The 21,707-nt window shown below is 44.9% G+C and overlaps 3 protein-coding genes across 3 annotated transcripts; 1 reads left to right on the plus strand and 2 right to left on the minus strand.

The window, feature by feature from the left end:
* Positions 1 to 1,894: 1,894 nt before the first annotated feature.
* On the minus strand, positions 1,895 to 4,083 carry nrm (nurim; the record flags this gene model as incomplete). The annotated part of the gene is made up of 4 exons (XM_084455578.1): positions 1,895 to 2,200; positions 2,794 to 2,970; positions 3,260 to 3,453; positions 3,945 to 4,083. 4 exons carry the CDS (start codon positions 4,081 to 4,083, stop codon positions 1,895 to 1,897), a joined length of 816 nt encoding a protein of 271 aa, XP_084311704.1.
* A 3,890-nt stretch (positions 4,084 to 7,973) lies between these two features.
* On the plus strand, positions 7,974 to 18,465 carry cdcp1b (CUB domain containing protein 1b; the record flags this gene model as incomplete). The annotated part of the gene is made up of 13 exons (XM_084455579.1): positions 7,974 to 8,043; positions 10,010 to 10,234; positions 10,778 to 10,931; positions 11,370 to 11,497; positions 11,686 to 12,042; positions 12,216 to 12,431; positions 13,262 to 13,618; positions 13,830 to 14,192; positions 14,455 to 14,655; positions 14,770 to 15,132; positions 16,743 to 17,096; positions 17,402 to 17,489; positions 17,970 to 18,465. 13 exons carry the CDS (start codon positions 7,974 to 7,976, stop codon positions 18,463 to 18,465), a joined length of 3,372 nt encoding a protein of 1,123 aa, XP_084311705.1.
* Positions 18,466 to 20,205: 1,740 nt separating this feature from the next.
* Positions 20,206 to 21,508, minus strand: LOC311323195 (tetranectin-like; the record flags this gene model as incomplete). Its single annotated transcript, XM_084455375.1, has 3 exons — positions 20,206 to 20,609; positions 21,175 to 21,267; positions 21,412 to 21,508. The coding sequence occupies 3 exons, from the start codon at positions 21,506 to 21,508 to the stop codon at positions 20,206 to 20,208; spliced, it is 594 nt and encodes a 197-aa protein (XP_084311501.1).
* Between the last annotated feature and the right edge of the window lie 199 nt (positions 21,509 to 21,707).

Raw genomic sequence — 21,707 nt, forward strand, 5'->3', positions numbered from 1 at the left:
CTCACAAGGGAATAGGTATGTTTTAGTGGTCGTGGACTATTTCACCCGCTTCGTCAATCTCTACCCTCTACCTGATCAGCGAGCCACCACGGTCGCACAGCGCATCTTTGAAGATTACATCCGGCAACACGGCATTCCTGAATCCATCCATACTGACCAGGGTAGACAGTTCGAGTCTGACTTGATCAAACAGCTGTGCACCTTACTTGGCATCGAAAAGACGCGCACCTCGCCGTATCACGCACAATCGGATGGCATGGTCGAAAGACTGAACAGAACCTTGAAGGACCAACTTGCGAAGTACATGTATCAGAGTGGTGGTGAATGGGACAAATACCTGCCTCAAGTGGAACTAGCCTACAACTCCAGTATCCACTCCAGTACCGGGTTCTCGCCCTTCTTCCTGGCTCATGGGAGAGAGCCCAACTTACCAGTAGACATCCTCCTGAACTGTGGTCCTGCTATAACATGCTCTACACCAGGCACGCCGGCAGCTTATGCCAGTGACCTGAGCACGCGTCTGTCTCATGCTTTCAAGGAAGCTGCTGCACAGTCCACTGCATCTAAACTGTGCCAGAAGCACCAGTATGACAAAAAGATGGTGTTTCATCCACACAAGGAAGGTGATCTAGTGCTCCTGGATGATCCAGCTCAAAGACAGAACAAGCTTGCCCCCAGATGGAAAGGACCGTTTAAGATTCTGAGGAGGATGGACAAGGACGATAGTCCAGGTGTGACCTATGAGATCACAGACCCAAGCAGGGCTCAGTCACGGAAGTGGGTTGTTCACCACAATCGCCTGAAGACGTACAAAGGCTCACTATCTGACTTACCTGCCGACTCTCCCCAGTCACTGGCGCAGGTTGATCGTAATAGCGCTGAAGCCCCTAGCTTACTTCCCTTCAATGCATTATCAGGAGCTTTGCCCTGTTGCCCTCCAACCCCCCCTTACGTGCCTACCAGGACTGGGAGACAGCCTACTCCTGCCCACGGGATTGCACATCCACACCTAGCTGCCCAACCTCAGCCTTTGCCGGAGCCTGTCTCTAATCCCGGTCCTTGCCCCTCTCTGTCCCCGGGATTTTCTGATTGTGCCGAGGTGCCCCCACCTGCCCCTGTGCTGCCTAGAGCTACCCGGGGTGGTCGTGTGGTGAGGACACCCTCCAGGTTCAGGGATTTTGTTACTTAATGGGTGATAACTGTATGGACTGTTCATATGTCCTCCACATTACGGGTTGTTTTTCCCATACATGCTTTTTCAGTATTTTCATGATGGTTGTTTTCTTTATTCATTTTTGCTCATGTTTATGGGGTTTAGGAGGTGATGGTGTTTGTGGTCAATTAGGGTTATGTTATATGTTTGTTTCCTGCATACTGCACTACCTGGATCATTACCTTGTTTCAGTCTTGTGTATTTATTTATTTTCTCTGTGACTTTGAGTACAACTCTCTAGAACTAATGGTTCCTGAAACGAGGACGTTTCTTTTTGTAGCCGGGGAAGACTGTAACCCTGGATAATTATTGTATTTCATTATTTGGTAGTGTTGTCTATCATTGATTATTTACTACATTTGTATTTTCATTATTTTGTGAGTTTGTATTTTATTATTTTGGATAGAGTTACATCCACACTTATTCCCCTTCGAGATATGTTAGTTCCTACAGTAGAGAGCCCCCTGGGGACTTGAATTGGGGGTACACACCTGTTAGGCGGTGGAGAAGAACGTGTTCTCAGGTCTGAGCGTTTTGGCTATGTTGTAGGACTGCCGTATCTGCCGTATCCCTTAATAAAGAACTGGGTGTTTAACCCTAACCCTTTGTAGCCCTGTATAATTCCCTTCAACGCCCCAGGAGACTCGGAGAGTAAGCTACTCGATTTTTAGGGCTACACTGCTATTCTTGCTTGTGGTTGTTGTGAGCCTGATCACTGCCCCCTGGTGGTAGAGAGAAGAGCTGCAGTTTGCTGTTGAGCTGGACCCTGAGGTAGGCAAGGTCCTGTTTATCCAGGGAGTGGGCCAGAGCCAGGTAGGCAGACAGTGTCCCTGCCAGCAGCAGCCTATCCAGGGAGAGGGCCGGGAGGAGCCACAGCACCACCCCCAGCTCCAGACACACGGGATGACGGAGGTGGGCGAAGAGACGCTGGGCACGGGGGGACTTCAGAGACAGGGGGTCACCCAAACCCAGACACTCATAATAGACCTGAGAGAGAGAGAGAGAGAGAGAGAGAGAGACAGAGAGAGAGAGAGAGAGAGAGAAGGAGAAAAGGAATAAATGTAATCACTGACTATTTATAGAGATGATAATCATAATCCCTGTTCTGCTGCGATGAATAATTTCATTTGGATTTCATTTGATTAATTTCATTGGAATTTCCCACCACTTAAGAGTTTTGGCACAAGGTCAAAGAGAAACACATAGACTAGCCTAATCCAGAGATGTGTGATATTTCTGTATGAGTACAGGGTTAGGGTTAGCCTTGTGAGACCATCCTGATTTTGAGAGCTCATTCGGTTTCTCTCGCAAATCAGTCTGGATACTCTCCATAGAGATCCGTTTGGCCAGATCAGAAAACGATCTCGCCAATCAGCGTTGGTTCTGAGGAATTTGAAATACAAACAGCTACGCTGGACAGGTTTAGGTGTGATGACAGCGAGGAGCGGTTTAATTTTTGTGTGATAGACGGTGATAGACAGATGTGATTAACATAACACAGGAAGCGCTGTTGGGTGTGCAGCTTGATTCCACAGTGGTTAAATGTAACAGAGGTTGGGTGAGGGTGTGAGAGTATCTACCTGCTTGATGCCCAGTAGTTCTGGGTAGTCAAAGATCATCAGGATGCTGCAGATGATGGCCCAGCACAGGAAGTGGAGGGCGAAACAGATCAATGGAAACCAGGTGTTCCAGGGTGCATGACGCACCGCCCACACACAGGGGGCCTCAGTCACGGGCTGCCAGAAACGCATCAGGATCTTCAAACAGGGATGAGGCAGAGGAATAGTAGTAGTAGAAGGAGAGAGAGAGAAAGAGAGAGAGAGAGAGAGAGAGAGAGAGAGAGAACTTTAATTTACAGCCTGCAAGTGTAACTGAGTTGAATTGGTTAAACTCACTCAGTATATTGCCTCCCGTGCTACTCTCTATCTATTCGGTGGCGTAGCTTAGCTAAAGGGGTGTTTATGACAGTTGGTCATGGCAAGTCAGAGGACCCGATATTGACAAGCACCTGACACCTGTCTACTTGTGCGTGCGGGCGGGCGTTACCTGGAGAGCCAGGGCGGTGGAGGAGCAGTATGCCGCCCGATTGAGTACCCCCAGGACAGACTGACAAGCCTGCTTGACTGGATGCCAGGCCAACAGGCTGTGCTGGGCAGTGAACAGAGCCAGCAGACCCACATCCACACCAATGGACCTGAGCACAGAACTGTCCCTCAAGGCAGCTGACCATGGTATAGAGTCTATGAAAAAGGAGTTACTGTTATGTTACAGGCTTAATTTTAAGTTTCATTTCTTGATATTCACACTCTCCATTACTCTGTTCTTCATTGTAGTTACTACAAAAGAAAAAACGCTACGCCCAACGTGGGGCTCGAACCCACGACCCTGAGATTAAGAGTCTCATGCTCTACCGACTGAGCTAGCCGGGCGATGAGACATACAGGTTGCACATGCGCCTTTGACCACGCGCGTAAATTAAAAGTGGAAAAACCCTGATAAAAGTTTATACTGAGTGATTATGGCGATGGCAAAGCGTTCAGTGTATCAAATAAACATTTGCAAATATACGCTTGACATGGTTAATGAACCTGTTTACATATAGGCTACCCAGTAACAGCACTAGTTTCTCATAGTGTCTATACAACTCTCTAGTTAAGGAATGTGCGAGTTGCAACATCGCAATACACTGGCAAATAACGTTATGCATGAAATTTGAAGTGACCACACCAACCTTGACAGAGTGTCGTTTCTCCCGTGATGTTATGGTAAATAGCTCGAAAAGAAATGAAGCGAACAAAGTCTGAACCGGTTATAAAAACGAAAACAAAGTTCATCAGCGCCAAGATGCAGATTGTCGGTCCACGAGCCATGATTCAGTTTCACCACTCGTTTTTTCTTCATCAAGACACTTGACTTGTGTCTCGATTCTTCCGGGATGTTATGAAATTGTAGGTAGGAATATTAACACAGGGTGTCGCTGTTAATGTGTGTTTGGGGGGTAGCCTAAACACAAACTAGGCTACAGTCAGTAGGCTAAGAAGCTCGAATCCCGAAAACTTTCCCACAATAGGGTCTGGCTGATGAAACATAAATGATGGGAGAGGTAGCCTAATACATTTTCACAGTTGGTTTTGGGGTATTTCACTTCAGATATGTTCACAACAAATAGGCAAAGAGCGTTATTTGGAAGACTTTATTCTATTAAGAGAAATACCCCATCCTTTACAGATATGAAACAAACAGATGACAAATGATAGGCCAACTGAATGCTCATAAAGACAGTTCAGCTCGGCAGCAGCCAACATATTGTCCACATCCCCTGCTTCTCAGAGCAGATTGACTTCCCCATGATAGCACTCCACATGGTAGCTCCTATCCAAGGACACTATCTGGATGGACTCTCTGGATCCCTGAATGGGTAGAGCAGACAAATAAACAAATTAAAACCTTAAAACATATTTGTTTATAAAGGCTTTTCATATTGTTTTTGTTAATGAGGCCAGGAAACAACCCCACACTATTTAAGAAAGAGACGCAGGTATGCTATGTAGGCAGCCTACTTTATTAATCCCTGAGGAGAAATTGCACAGAGAGGTTACAGAGATAAGAAACACGAATGGAAACGCTCTTGTGAGTTAAGAAATAATAGCAAACCTCTGATGGCAAAATGGGCTGTCTGCAAGCCGCACAGCTAGGTGCCAGAACTCTGTAAATAAAATAGGTGTGAATGAGATGGAATAGAGAACAGAACATGTATGATAGGATTGTGTGACTGTTGTGAGGGTGTGTCTAAAGCAGGGCGTTGGTATTGATTCAAGGGTGTGTTATGGAATGATCCATTGTGTTGGTGAAAAACACTCACTTGTGGTAATCTCTGACACAGTAAACCTTATTTTTACTGTCAACAGTGAAAGGTCTGCCTTCCATGTTCTCTTTACAGAGGACACAGCAGAAGCACTCTGGATGGTAGGACTTCCCAAGAGCCTGTAGGATCTGCATGGGCAGGAGAGGCAAGTGGTCAAATGTGTTTACACACACACACACACACACACACACACACACACACACACACACACACACACATTTTTAATTCCTCTGAATAAACTTACCGTGTCCATAATAATTAAATGTCCACAGGCATTGCAGATTTCTGGGTATGGATGGACACCTGCGTACTGCCAAAAATGTGAATAGAGGAATGGAGGAATATTTTCTTCCATTTATGTCCATTATGCTTGCTTAATTCCACAAGGAATCACAACTTCAGTGTTATATCCACTTAAACACCTTGAATAAATACTTACCAAGAAGTCATCTTCACAGAAGACTCTTCCAGACATAGAGTAGAATGGCCTGCCTCGCAGCTTTTGACCTGAGCGTGACAGAGAGAAGAGGGAGATTAGATAGGGGATAGATGGTATATTTAAGGAGGATTGGGAAATGAAGAGTCGGCTCTGAATAGTCACACCTCTCTTATAGATGGGCTGTATTAAGAATACTTACTACAAGCACTGCAGGTGAAACAGGTGTCATGGAATAGCTCTCCCATAGCTTTACAAGCCTGACCGATGCCATAAACTCCCTTACTGCACCTCACACAGCATCCTGGAAATGGCGGACCACACACAATATACACAGCACACCAAGCAAGAGAATGACCAAGTCAGTTTATTTCAGTATCCCCTCAACTCCAGCATGTTCTGCATTATCAACTGCAACACACTGACACCTGATCCTTATAGAAACCACACACACACACACACACACACACACACACACACACACACACACACACACACACACACACACACACACACACACACACACACACACACACACATTAGCTGCAGAGCTATCTTGAGCTGTTAAAGTACCATAATAGAGTAGCCTACATAAAAATATATAATCCTATACCATGTACTACCCCAGAAGGCATATACGATTTTCATGCTTCTATGATTAGCAAATTAAAGCAAATTGGAGCATGGACTGTGCTCATTTTGTAAACAGTGAGGATCAGCCAGGAACACTCAACATGCAGTGTCATCGCCTATCACCACAGGTGTAGTACGAAATAGGCTACTTACAATTCACTATATTAACTTCACTAACCCTGCAGATTTAATCTGATTAATTTGAAAATGAATGTAGCACCTTGAATATCTCCCTTACCAAAGTAGAGGTCAGTGCTTGACTGGGCTTCCATCTCCTCTGTCAGACAGTCTCTTCTAATTTTGTGTGTTGTGCAGACTGTAAGGGGAGCCCTGTCTGGGCTTACAGCAGCTCAGAGGGGTTTGAGGTTAGTCTCTCCAGGGGGCCAGCTCGCCTAGCCCTCTGACTCACTCACATGACTCCTGAACTACAGGGAGACAGGCTTGCTGAGGGAGGACAGACGAGACCATCTGCCATAGGGACTTTTGTTTTTGACTTTTGGGAAGAAGAGAGAGAAGGGGGAGGGGGCTTTATGAGGCATGTGAGCTTTAAGTGGCACAGTGGCAAAGTACTTATCACAGTTGTCTCACAGCAAGAAGGTCCTGGGTCGGCATTGGGGATGTTCTCCCCAGGGTTGTCAGGAACTCAGTGGGGTATCTCCTGGGCCTCTCTGTGCAGAGTCTGCATGTTTTCCCCTGCGTGTTCACAAGGGTGGGTGGTGATTAAAGAACCACTTGAGGTCCTGTAATTAATTATGTCAAAGTTCAGCATTTTCTCAGGAAGGCAGATAACTTGCTAGAGCTTTGGATCACTTGCTCTGATTATTCGTTTTACAGTATGATAGGGAACCAGACTAGACCTCTTGAAGGATCAAATGCCATTCATTAGTGTGATGCTGCCCTCTTGTGTTGCCTCTAGACTTTCTTCTTTTTAACCATTACCACAATTCCTCGGTAGATTATAAAATGAGTTAGTTGGGGATTGTACAATTCCTTACAATGTTTTGCATTTGGCAACTTGACAGACATGGATAAGAAATATTTCATTTCATGCTTAAACTTCCTAAGCGGCCTTTTGTCAAGACAATCTCCAGCCACAAAAACACCCACACTTGGCTGTCAAACTGGTTTCACCATTCTTGCATGTCAGAGAGGGTGTGCTAATGTAGTTTTGTAGTTGGTTGGACGTTTTGCCCTGAGGCACTGTTTTAGGAATGCTAGCATGATCAGAAGGCATGTGGAGACAAGATGATGTCTTAAGACATCTGTGGGTATTCACAATATTAGAGGATTCAGATGAAATATAATTTCACAAATCTACCTGCAGTTTCATTTAAATTACATGCCCATACAGTCTATCAGGCATATCATTCAAAAATACATATTTCCCCTATTTTGTACGCATAGCCTGCTTTGTCTGATTGGTCTAACCTTTTTATTTCACAGAAGAAAATAAATAATTTAGTTATTACATTTAGATTACATTTATTATCTCGAGGACCACAGTGTGCCTCCAACACGAAATTCCAGTGATGCAAATAAACTCTTGTCGTGTCTGGACGTTACTTGATAAAAGTAGGGCAAGCACAGATGGGAATCCGATGGGGCTACACCTTCATCTCCCTATCGGCTGTAAGGTGCAAGTTACGGCATCCGTCAGGTTTCGACAGGTAACCTATGTTACACACCCTCCTCGGCGTAACCAGGAAGTCGCTGTCACTGCTATCGGAACGGTTTAAGGTGGGATTTTGTCAAGCATGCAAAGTCCGTAGGTTTGAGAACTAGACGGTAGTTTATAGAAATTAAATCAATCCGATTATTCACTCAACATGCGGCTCACCAGAATTTGCGCTCCAGCGCTACTGGGAATTCTAACTTCACTGCTCTTCAACCTTTCAGGTGAGAAAATCTTTCAAACAATGCAGGCGTCGGGGTTCATGTTGCAAACGACAGAATATGATGCCACATTTAAGCTTGATATTATTATTTCTACTACATTTTGTGGTTTTTAATCATCTCTATACATATCAGCTGCCAGCTGGCGATGCAGCTCAGCGTGCTGTGGGTGGAGAATTCATTATAGCTCACCTATGCCTATTTTAGGAACGTGTGATGATACACTGTGAAATAGGCCTACCGCATAATATGGGAGCATCTGTGACTATTTTTCTTATATGAATGGTCTGAGGGGGAAAACGGTTGACACTGGTTGTTTTGAAACCCATAGCCTACTCTCAAGCCCCTGCTTGACATAGTGAAAGGATGGTCCAATCACCTTCAGCTCTGATATACCTCTCTACCATGGCTCTACCATAACCCTTTGTATTCAGAGGGTAGGCTACAATAAACATTCATAACGAAGCCCACAAGCATGACCTCATTAATCATTAACCAACAGTCTGTTTTATGAATCTTGAGGCCAAAGCAGATTTCAGATGATTCATGTCTCAAGCTGACAACTGCAGAAAATCATTGCTTTCTGACCTGCCATAATCAAGTGTTAGTAGTAGAATGGTTGGGCTTTTTATGTTTAGTGATTAATGTGATCTTCCCTAAACACTATAGGCTACACTTCACTGAACACTCCACTTTTAATGCACTATTAATGTAAGCAAGTAAACATCCTAAATGATCTTCTCTACAGCATTTTAACAGAAACATTAACAGTAGTTGCCCCTCCTGACACACGATTGCTACAGCTGTATGGGAGGTGTTGTGCTGTATACTGTATGTGGCTATAGAAGACCTTTTACTGAGTTCCATAGGCAACAGTACAAGGCAAACTCTTGTTGTCATATTGTTCTGTGTCATGTTCAAGTCACTGCAAGCTCTGTGATGTCAAGAATTCCCTCCGGTTTTGTGGGTGTACTTACTACAAGGGCCATTTTTTCTCACTGAAGACTACCAATAGAAAGTCCACCATAACATAATCATCCTTTATCCCCAGCTGTAGCCACAATGGATATATTTAAACTTTACAAGTCCAACATGTAAGGTGGAGTCTCTCTGAGATAGAGGTGTGCAGGGGCACAAAGGGCTCAAATAACATACAGGCAATAGCTACCCATGCAGTTAGAGAGACCAAACAGGTTCTCCTTACACTTTGAAAACCCCTTTTAACTGTAACATAAAGGCTTTGATAAGACTCCCAGTTCTGTCCAGAGTACATATTCACACACAGGTGAGCCAAACTGTTTACACAAGCTTCATCACAAGTCTCATTAGTGTTCGTCTACGTTATCTACCTGACAGTGAAAACTGGGATGTACTGTAAGTAGGCCTATTAAGAGGAAACTGGGCTGTATGTTGAGTCTCCCTCCAAAGCCCAAATTAGGTTTGGAGAATGTTCTCCATCATCACCAGTCTCACTAGTGTTTCTCTACATTAACAATGCTGTTTTTTAATCTGATATTTATTAAAGAAGACAAAGGAAATTGGACTGTGCAGTATTAGGTTTGGACATAATGTTCCTCGGTCGTCATTGGACACCACTATGTTCATAACTGCGCTTCCCTTTTCTTTAGATTTTTATTTTAGCGTGAACTAGATTCTGAGAGGGGATATGCTGTCTTGTTTTCTTGTCAGAATTTGTGCAATACTCCACGGACCTCGAGTTCCAACATGTGAATAGATCCAAGCCTGCTTCCTGGCTCAAATAATTGGAACGGCAATGAAACTCAGGTTATGGGGCAATAGCGTTAGGGTTATTTACTGTACATTTCCTTATGTTACATACTGTTCTGTAAAATGAGAAGGTCAAAGCTTCAAAAACACAGCTTTTCCCATCAGGATGAGATAGTGTTTTACTTTAGTACTTTCAGCTGTCAATTAAACAACCTCCCATCTAAGTGATCTGTTCCCTCAGAATGTCTGCGCGTGACGGTCCACCCTGACAAAGGCACCACGGTGACAGTGTCCACGACTCTTCCCACGGAGCATTGTGGCGTGTGCACAGTCAGCGGCAAGAACGACACCCAGACCAACTGTCACTCCTCTCTGACCCTGGTGCCCGATGAGGACGTCACCTTGCTCTTCAACTGCTCCCAGCCGTCTCACAGTGCCTTCAACATCCAGATCACCGGGCAAATAGGTACAGTACATTTGAGTCGAGAGTGAGAGATATTGTACAGAAGATCCCCTATCTTGTTGGTTGGGCCAGTTGCTTGTAATGTTGTCATTGGTGTTGTTAATGTAACCAAAGTTGAATTGGTTCAACTAACTCATTGGTTAAATGACCTAAGATCAAACCCAGAGAGATGCAATTGAGAGTGGAAGGCAGCAATACTGATGCGTAATGCACTGACAAATTCCCAACATGGAAATTGCTGTGGCAAGTTTTATTGAATCCAACTACCCTGAGGCTGTAGTGGTACAATACCATGGAAACCAGACTTCCTCGCAAGTTTTTTTAATTTATTTTTGTTCGAGGAAGTCTGACTTCCAGGCAAGTACTGTACAATATCAAAACTGGTTTTGTTTGGTCATCCTTCTTTTCTCTTCTGAACTATTAGTTCAAAAATGAAATAAAAGCAAAATGTATTTGTATAGCACATTTCATACACGGAGGCAACACAGTGCGCTTCACAGAAAATGCTAAATAAAATGCATATATATGTATTGTTATTTCCCCCAGAATGCACCACGGACTCCTGCAGCCCTGCTACAGGTGCAACTCAGACCGACCTCTTCCCAGAGTTCAGCAGAACTCTCACCTGGGACCTGACAGCCCCCAATAACAGTGTTTTGGGTCTGGACTTTCCTGGTGATGGACTGAAGGAGATGACTGGGTCAGAGTCATGTCAAGATGGCTACCACTACACTGTGAACAGAACCCAACCCAATGGGGATGTCCAAACTCAGACCTACTGCAGAGCTGGTTCTGTGGGCCACTTAAATCTACCCAGCCAAGCCACAGTCTCTCTGAGAGTCCCCCCAGAGGGAGTGGTGGACCCAGTCATATTCTCAGTCAATGTCAAACCCAAGCCTAAAAGTAAGGACCTGATATATTCAACAGACAGACAATAACAGCATCACACATAGAGTCAATAACATAGATCATAACATACGCAACTCATCAATAACATAGGTCGTCCTCCACTGCAATAAAGTTCTCTCTCTTCCTGATGTACCTCAGAGGGCCGAATGATGACCGTGACCCCTGACCCGAAAACAGTTGTCACCATCAGCAGGGGCCCCGAGGGTCCTGATTGCAATGTGTGTTCTAGTGGTGAGGGCCCCAAGCCTACCTGCTATCCCACAGAGCTGACCCTGAGCAACGCACAGAACACTTCGCTGGAGTTCAGCTGCATCCAGCCTCAAGACGTCTTCAGCGTGGAGATCAAGAGGAAAATCGGTGAGGACGGGATGCATTTGGGATTGCACTCTCAGAGAGAAGTATTGCAATATATCCATATAACTTCAAGGGTTACATTTTGTCTTCTGTTTTGAGATTAATATTAAATTAGGGAGGATGTATATTTGAACTGTAAACAATATCTCCTAATAGCTGTCATTCCCTTTATTTTATTTTTCTTTACCCAGAATGCACTACGGACACTTGTAGCCCCACTACAGGTGCAGCTCAGTCCAACCTCTTCCCAGATTTCAACAGAACTCTCACCTGGGACCTGAGTGTTTCGGAAAAGACGGTATTGGGTCTGGACTTCCCTGGTGATGGACTACAGGAAATGACTGGGTCAGACAAGTGCCAGGATGGTCACCAGTACACTTTCTATAGCACCAATATGAAAGGAGAGGTCCAAACTCAGACTTACTGTAAGAATGGTCCTGTGTCTCACCTGGACCTGCCCGGTCAATCCACTGTAACCCTGCTGGTCCCACAGGGGGCAGAGCTGGACACTGCAGTGTTCACGGTTACTGCCAAGCCAATGGTAAAACGTGAGTCTTTTGACTATTCATTTCATGAATATTGAACTTTGCTGATAAAATAGTGTAATTGTACAGTGCATCATATACATAATAGGTAAATACCTCTTGTCCAACTGTATGATTATTCTGTTGAATGTTGCAGTGTAGAAAAAAAAAACTTATTTTTTGGGGATTTTTCACAGAGGGCAGAACCATCTCTGTAACCCCTGACCCTGACACCCGGGTCATCATCAGCATGGAGACCAAAGGTTCGATGTGCCAGGTGTGTGTAGGCGAGGGGCCCGTGCAGAGCTGCGAGTCCAAAGAGCTCACTCTGACCAACCCCCGCAACACCTCAGTGGAGTTCACCTGCCCCCGTCCTCAAGATGTCTTCAGTGTGGAGATTAACAGGGACATCGGTAAGAAGCTTCTCTGTATAAAATCATAATTCAGTATAGTTGTGTGATGTGGCAGTAGACTTGAACGAGGATGGATTGTCAGTATTGTAGGACGGAACGCTTGGTGAGAATGAGAGGATTTGTCGCAACGGACCGCCGGTGCGATATTCCTGTCACGGTGACCTTGGTCTCGAATAACTATCACCTTTTTAGTTATTCTAAGTAACCTTAAAAAGCTACTTATAGCTACATTAATTTAGAGTTTTATCCTATAGCTGTTTCAAGGTTGAATTAGTTCTGGTTTTGGTTTGATACGGAATCCTACAATATCCGAATTTAATAAGGTCACCACTCTCACTACCAAGACTTATGAACAGTGAATCCTATTCCTTTCGTGATACTAAAACATCTCACCACTTGTGATAGCTATTTTTAGTCACTAGGATCTAGATGACCCTTTGTGATAGGTGCTTATCTGACTCTTCAAATATTATTTTAACAAGAATCGATTCTCACTGTTGTCAGACATACCTTTTGGTTTCTATCCTAAACAGACATATTGAACCATCTACTCCTTGAGAAAACTATCTGAGAGAATAGTTTATTTCACTGTTCCTACCCTAGTCCACCCTTTGACTAATGCTTGGAAAGGCCGAAAGACCCGGCTTGATGGACTTTAATGCGCTAATTCCAACTTAGGCCTCCGGTTCCGCCGGCAGTATACACAGCTCAGTGATTTGTGTCCTTGCAGTAGGTTAATACATGTGCAGACCTCACTTTTTGTGTCGTCCCCATCAGTCACAACCGAATCAGGCTTCACCTCTACTGTACCATGTGTAATTTTCCTGCAGACTGCACAGAGGTGGCCTGCAGCGGCAACATCGCCCAGACCGAGTCCTTCCTCTTCCCCGACTTCAACAGGACATTCACCTGGGACCTGAAGGTCCTTCCCGACCGGACCTTCCAGTTGGACTTCCCGGAACCGGGGATGAGACAGATTCCCAACTTGGAGAGCTGCCTGGACGAGCACACATACACCATCATCACCTACCAGCGCACCGGGCCGGCCACCATTGGGACCTACTGCCGTGACGGAGCCATAACCAGGATCCAGGTGCTGTACAAGGGCCGCGTGGCCCTGCGGGTCCCTGGGGACAGGAAGCTGGACCCGCTGGACTTCAAGGTCACTCTTGGGCAAAAGACTGATAGTAAGTATGTTGGCAGTGATGAAGGAATTCTATTGAGTGAATGTTTGTTCAGCAGTTCTTGTTCTACATGAAGTAGTTGCCATAATATCCAAAACACCATAACACTATGGTTTGCTTCTTTCTTGCTTCTGAAATGTTACAAACGTTACAAACCATTTTTGTACTTTTGCAGTATTTATATATACCCTTAGTTTACTTTCTTTCCCTCTAGTGATGGCCATAATCCAAGTAGACCTTCCTCGAGGTGTGTCAGATACAGACCTGGTGACGGCCAACTATCCCAGGGACTTCCCCGATGAGGGTAAGATGAGGTGGGACTTTGTGGTTCCAGGCATGCACAACTACACCGTCACCTTCCTGGATTTCAGCCAACCTCAGTGCCTGAAGAACGACGTGAGCGTGGAGTACCACCAGGTGGGCAAGAAGATGCCCTCCAGGAAGGCCCTGTGGGACCCCCAGCCAGCGCACTGGCAGGGGAACTTCAACATGTCGCTGCTGAACTGTAAGACCAACAGGACGGTGACGGGGCTGACTCTGAACTTCAGGGTCTCAGTGATGAGGAGCGGACATCCAGGTACTGTATACTCATGTTTTACACTGGGATATGATCATAATCGCTTATACACACATCACTCTTGAGCGCTCTATTGGTATCACGGTGTTAAAGGATCCCAATCTTACGAAAGCAACTCTGGGCTTGTATATTGATAGTGGTAGTCTTGCAACTCTCTCAGTGACAACTTCTCAAACACCCATTTTTTTAGACACTTGCAGAAATCATTTCCCCTGGTACCCTGTAAGTTATTGTTTCTGTCCGACTTGTATTTCGTTGCCAGTTCTGTGCACAGTGGACCTGACGGACCAGAGGAAAGCGGTGACCCTCAACATTGAGAAGAGGGGCTCCGACCCCTACTGCGAGATTCGGAAGGACTCTGCGGTCACAGAGAAGATCACTGTGTTGCCAGGGAACAAAGCCAGCCTGTCTTTCTTGGACTGTCCTAGTCAAGACCTACATATGACGGCCAGCCAAACTCTGGGTAATAATGCAAGTTTTTTACGGAGAACAATATATACTTTAATTTAATAACAAACATTTGAGTTCTGTCATTTGTGTTTGTGTCAATCCCATTGTCGACATTTGTCACTTTTAGCATGCCAGAGCCTGGCCTCCTGTCCTGTGAGTGGGACTCTCCTCGTCATCCCCACGCTGGACTCCTGCCTCCCCATGCCTCTTCACAGCTTCACCTGGCACCTCCAAATCCCCAAGGACGCCACTGTGGACCTGCAGTCCCCCAAGGGGTCCCTCCGCCAGTCTCTACCGGGCCAGGAGTGCAATGACACGGTCTCCCTGCATGTAGCTGAGGGGGACGGGGCTTCGGTTGGCTACTTCTGCCCTAAAGGCATCATCAGTAAAGTCCAGGTCCACTCCAATGTGTCGGTCACAGCCCGGGTTAAGGATATAAAAAGGACACCCAAGTCTTTCCTCAATGTCACTTTCAGTGAGGAAATCTCAGGTAAGAAAGCTATCTGGAATGAATTACAGGATGTGATTGACAACATGTGGGTTAGTGATCTATGTGGCATTTCATGCTTGGGCCATGAGAATTTTTTGTCAGATATATTTTGGATGAATCTGAAAGTATTTGGACCCAGTGTTCTAGGTAGCAGCCTGTTGTCTGTACATGTCCACTGGAAGTCTATATTATCTTTATGTAAGATCCACAAGAGGGCAGACAAAGCCTATATTATTCCACTCGGAATGTTATTTCCCCAAAAAGTTTTTAATGATGAATTCACCTCTACTACTCTCTTCTTGAACATATCTCCATGTTCATTATGACATCTACAAAGAGAGACTTCGCATTTATAATTCGGAGCTGAGAAATGCACGGTAGTCCTTCTTTTCTGACATCACCAAAAACAATAATAATGCATGTGCTTTGTTTGCCACTGTCAATAGGCTAACAAACCCTCCTGTGTCAGTAGCCTCTGAACTTCTATCCACCAGGGCCTGCAATTAATTTGCCTCATTCTTCACTGACACAGTTCTTACAGTTAATTCAGAAAATTAGACAAGCAGTCAGTGCCTGCGTATCAGGTACAGGATATGTGTTATCCAGTGTCCACTCAAAACCAATACCATGACACAATTTTATCCGATCAGCCAAAAAACCCTGGAGGACATTATACAATATCTGAAATCTTTCTCCTGTTGCCTTGATATTCTGCCTACAGGCTTTTTCAATAATGATTCTAACTGATTTAACTCGGTTTACAATTTGTAGTAAATCAATCTCTTCTTTCAGGTGTGTTCCCACAAACCCTGAAAACTGCAGTCGTCAAGCCACTCTTAAAAAATAATAATCTAAACACCTCACATATGAACAATTATAGGCCCATATCAAACCTCCCGTTTTTAAGTAAAATCATTGAAAAAGCAGTTTTTCAACAGCTGAACAACTTCCTGGCACTAAATAATTGTTTTGATATCTTCCAGTCAGGATTTCGACCACACAACAGCACCGAGACTGCTCTTGTTAAGGTCTTCAGTGACATCCATTTAAACATAGACAATGGCAGAATTTCAGTCTTAGACTCTTTTAGTATTAGCTCAGCGCTGCATTCGACACGGTTGACCACAACATATTACTAGGCCGACTGGAAAACTGGCTGGGAATTTCTGGCACAGTGCTAGACTGGTTTAAATCCTACTTGAAGGACAGGGACTACTTTGTGTCTATGGGCAATTACAAATCTGAGTGGACAAAAATGACCTGTGGAGTTCCCCAAGGCTCCATTCTGGGGCCTCTTCTGTTCAACATTTACATTTATGCTCCTACTAGCTCAAATGATGGAAAACAACAAAATATGTTACCATAGCTACGCAGACGACACACACATTTATACCACCATATCACCAGGGAACTATAATCCCATACAAGCACTGATTAAGTGCATTGAACAAATCAACGATTGGATGTGCCGGAACTTTCTTCAACTAAACAGTGTTTCTTGCACTTTGTCTTGATGCTTTTAATGTCTTATGTAAAGCGCTTTGAATTGCCTTCTTGCAAGGCAAATACAAATAAACCTGCTCTACAAATAAACTTGTATTGCCTTCTAGAAAGCATCATATACACTGTCAACCCCAAGATGGGGGCTCCGGCCTTCCTTGGCACCCCCAACTGGCCCAGCGGCATGAAGGACTTCTCCACCGTCTCCTGGGTTGTCTCGCTACCGGAGCACCACCAGGCCGACCTGCACTTCAACATCAGCCAGCCCAAGTGTGCGCAGAGGCACACCGGCATCAAGGTGCAGACGCTGGGCTCCCTGGAGGAGATGCTGAGTCGGCGGGAGGACGAGGAGGCTGAGGACAAGCTGGTGGTGCCCGAGAGCTTCTACCTCAACATGTCCAATTGCATGCCTGAAGAGCGACAATTCAGCGTGCTGACTAAAATCACCGTGCAGAGGAAGAGCAGTGAGAAGCACCTTTTTTTCATATTGCGTCATTAGTATTGAAGGCTAGCCCTGGATCTGTTGTCGTCTGTGTAGGTTACGGAAATTGTCCAAAGGTTTAAACCGTTTAATTCCAGTAGGCCTATCCTAATGCTGAGAGGAAAATGAGCGAGACAAGATCCTGTGAAAGGAGGGGAGACCGTTTATGGGCCACGTCGCTTCACGAGCAGCGCTTTACCCCAACTTTATATATCGCATCACTTTTGAATCCGTTCCTAACCCCCTGTAGAGGTGTGCTGATCTTCCCACTGTGCTATCTCTCTGCAGAGCTGCTGCTGAGCGTCATCCTGGGCGCGGTGGGAGCTCTGCTACTGCTCATGCTCGTAGTGCTGGCTGTCGTCTGCGTTGTCATAAAGTAAGCTCACCTTACGTTGTGTCTGTCAGCTGCTGCTGTGTTTTGTGTTGTCGTCTCTGTTGTCTGGCGGTGTCGTGTTTTCTGATTGTGTGCACGTACAGTAGTAGGATTCGGCTGTTTGCTAAACGAACGTCCGTTGATGCCTCTGACATTCGTCTGCTATGCCTCTTGGCAGTTTTTGTCTAGTATGGATGTCAGCTTGAATACAAAAAAAAACATTTGTTTTATGAATTACAAAAAAGGACCCAAAGGCACTCTCTTTAAAATAATTAAAATGCATTTATTAACATGACATGGACATAGAAGACTAGAAACTGCGACATGTTTTTAAGCCTACTATGACCATGAGTGCCTTGGAGACCTTTTTTGTGACTCGTATGTCTACATATCCTTATCCAAAGAGCACCTCGAAACAAACTGTTTTTGAGTCCTACTCAAACATTTTTCTAACATTTGTTTTATATTTGTTGTTCTGAACAGGAAGAAGAAGAGGAACATGATCAAAGAGCCGTCCATCTACATCGGTAAAGGGAACATTTTCTTGCCAGGTGAAGGGTTGTTCCCCAAGACCCGGGCGGACAACGAATCCCACGTCTACGCCTCCATCGACGACACCATGGTTTATGGACACCTGCTCCAGGACTCCGACGGCTACGGGGACACCATACAGGGTCACTTCCAGGGCCCGGCCGTCGACTCCTACCGGACCTTCACCGGCCCGGTCGACGGACCGCCCATCATCACGGAGACCGGCCCAGATCCGGAGCTCGACCTGGAGCCGGATGGTTACAGATCCTACTTGGACCCGTCGGAGACCTTTGTCCCATCCAGACCCAGAACCCCCATCGACCGACAGGACAGCATGGGCTTCGAGGACCGCAGGATGGTGGACAATGAGCTGTACACGTTCAGGAGCACCGGGGATCTGAACACCATCCGTCTATCAGCAGAACTGGAACCGGAGCACGATTGTTGAGCCAGTGTGGGAGAAGTCGTCGTCGTAGTACGAGATAGTATGGTGAGATGGACATGCTGTTACTCACTCATGACCCCAAAGTTGACCGCAGATCCCAGTCGAATGAGCGTTAGCTTGAGTCTGACTGGAGGGACGAGGGAGTGCGATTTGCACGGGACTGTTCCATCGGTACCATTGTGCCAAACCAACTAAATCGAGCACAGAAAAGGTATTGGAAAGGACATCAAATGGTCTTTGGCCCAGGTGTGACTGGCTGTGGAGGAGGAATGTGGCAGTTGTGCCTTCGTGTTACTCTCAGGGACACCTTTAATGCATCAGGGCAGAAGAAACTTTTCACCGGAGTCCAGTCTGCTCAGTACTGCACATGCTACCACATGTGTTTTATTGGTCCACTCTTTTCTTGTGCTATATTTTGTATAGTTTTATTGACTATACTTGACTGTACTTGATATAAGGGTATCTGGGGAGTGATTTTCGTCACATGCCCTCCGACTGGATGTAAAGGATTTTTTTAAATACTGCCTTGGATTGGTTTGGCATAGGTGAGGACAGTTGTTTTGTATGCATTCTCTGGGTTTTAAACTTGTACTTTGTTTGCATTGTTTTTAAGTTTTGTGCCATTTTTTGTAATCTCTGTATGTTTTCTTTACATGTGTGACTGTCCCATGCCAGATTTTAGAATAAATTCCATCCAACTTTGAATGGATTATTTTGCTTATTTTATTGTTTGAACTTTCAACCTTAGAGTTGTGCCAACCACAGCAACTTGAACTGAGACAAAGAAAGACAAATGAGGAAGGTTTTCATTCCATGGTTACCATTCCTGGGGGACATTTTAAGAAACACAATTAAAGCAGAAGCCAAGAGTTGTCGAATGAACTTTATATCCATTGCCGGAGACAGTTTGTTTTGGTGCCCAAACGTTTATTGGAGAGGACAGGTAACAGTTTACAGTTCACTTATTATTGATCAACATGGCATACCTTGATTTGACTGACACTGTAGGTATTGCACACTATTATACAGCTTGAGATTAGACTGTTGTGTATATTGTTTAATATATATTTTGCATATTTGTATATTCTGTGTACCTACTGTAATTAGTCCCTGATTATCCCACAACACAATTTCCCCTTGTGGATAAATAAAGTAGCAGATATCTATCTAGTCTCTACCTAGATAATAGATATCTAACTAACCGCCCTATCTATCAATCTACAGTATATCAATATCTAAGTGTATCTCCGCAACATAGATTTGGAAAAAATCTTCTCTTGTGAAATGTTCATCACAATTTCTTTAATGCCACAAAACATGTTTTTATGACTAAATGTTTTATTTATATACTTTTCTCAGGTTACATCAGAATAGACATGGTGTTTAAAAGTACCATGTAAAATAATCTTTTTAAATTGGTAAAGAAAACAGCAGGAATCTATAACAGGATTATATGAAGTCTTTTTTTAGTATTAGAATTATTTTTTTGTGCAAGTCCACATTTTATTTTACAAAAAAATCTCCATATTCTGTATAAATTATTACTCTCAGTACTTTGACCTTTCCTGGGTATCTGTTTTGGAAACCCAGCTATAGTGTGAGTGGAAATCTCCAGACAAACAAAAATAACAGACCCCCTTATCAGGGGCAATTACAGCTGAGGGGGCAGAAAGTTACTAGACAACAAAAAGTTAAGAAGAGGCTGCGAAAGCACAGGATTAAATGGTTAAATGTGCTCTTCTTTCAGACAATGTTGAACTCGCAGACAGAGGCCATTTCCTCGCTACAGTTCTCGTCGGACCATTTCCCTCCATTCCCTGACAGCACCGCACAGTTCTCTGAGCGGTCTCCGTTGGGCTGGGGGGCCCAGTGGTTGGAGACATCCCAGTTCTTGTAGAGGAGGCTGAGGCCCCTCTGGTCCTGCCATTCAGCCTCCGTCGCCATGTCGTCGACGCCCAGCCAGATCTGCTCGTCTGGGCCGATGCTCTGGCGGACGTAGTCGCTCAGCTGGTCGTTCTCGACGGAGGACACGGGCAAGCTGAGGACACCGCCCAGGGAGATGCAGTCCTCGCTGGCGTCGTGGTAGCGCTTCCTCGCGGGGTCAGCCAGGAAACACTTACCGGGGATCTTAACTCCCTTCAAACAGACTGAGGAGCAAAGACATAGACGGTTAGAGGGTTGATTTGCCATTGAGGCATGGAGGGCTTCATGACCATAGCATCTTTGAGCACTTTTTAGGTGTTATTTTAGGGGTAGTACTTATATGTGACACTGCAGTTCATCCTTGGACGCTGTCCCTGAACGCAAACACCATGCTTTTTTTTATCACTCCTTTTATAACCAGTTTTTATTTTGTTTTTTGATATAATAGTTTCTTGATGTACAAAAGCATGCATGGAACATCTTGTTCTTTTCTGAACATCATGTTCTTTTCTGAACAAGAGATCAGACATCAAAGGTCTTTTGTGTGCTTCCCAGATTAAAACGGAATCCATTCTGTTACAACATGCATCCCATCTGCGTCGAGAAACAGACCCCATTTCAATATGGCCTGCCGTGACAGTCATAACCGTGGTTATGGAGAGTCCATCTCATGTATACTTAGCCTATTGTGACTTCACCTTGGCATCTAATACTAGCGTATTTGAGGGATAATATTGTTTGTCTTCAAGTTGGGGGGTGTCCCGTTATGAGTACTGATGAGGGTCTCACCTATCTGCAGGGCCTGCTTTTCCTTCAGCAGATTCAGCTCCTGGACGATGTCATCAATCTGCTTCTGCAGCTCCTCTATGGCAGAGTCCTTAACTGGGGTTCAGACACATTGAGAGATGAAGAACAGGTGGGTTATAGACAAGGGTAGGACAGGAAATGGCACTACTTGTACTTGATTCCGTCACCATTAAAGTTGAGGGAATGCTGTGTGAGTGAGTATAATTAGCCATCACCTACCTTTTTTCAACAGTTTCTTCTTCGGGGCGACCTGTTGGAATGAGCAGTGGACTAGCAAGAGCACCCCTAACACCATGCATGCTCCTCTGAACTCCATGGCTACAACTGTTGAATGAGACTCCTCCAAAGTGGTGGCTGGCAATTTATCTCTCTCCTCCTCCCTCACTCCCCTTTTTCTCTCCCCCCCCAATGTCTCCCCTCTCTCTATTCACTTCTCTCACAAAGGGAAAACACACAGTAACTCAAAACGGCAGTAGGAGCAGCCCAGCCTCTGGACTCATCCGTCTCCACTCTCC

Source organism: Borostomias antarcticus (assembly GCF_949987555.1).
Source record: "Borostomias antarcticus genome assembly, chromosome: 21".
Taxonomy (NCBI): domain Eukaryota; kingdom Metazoa; phylum Chordata; class Actinopteri; order Stomiiformes; family Stomiidae; genus Borostomias; species Borostomias antarcticus.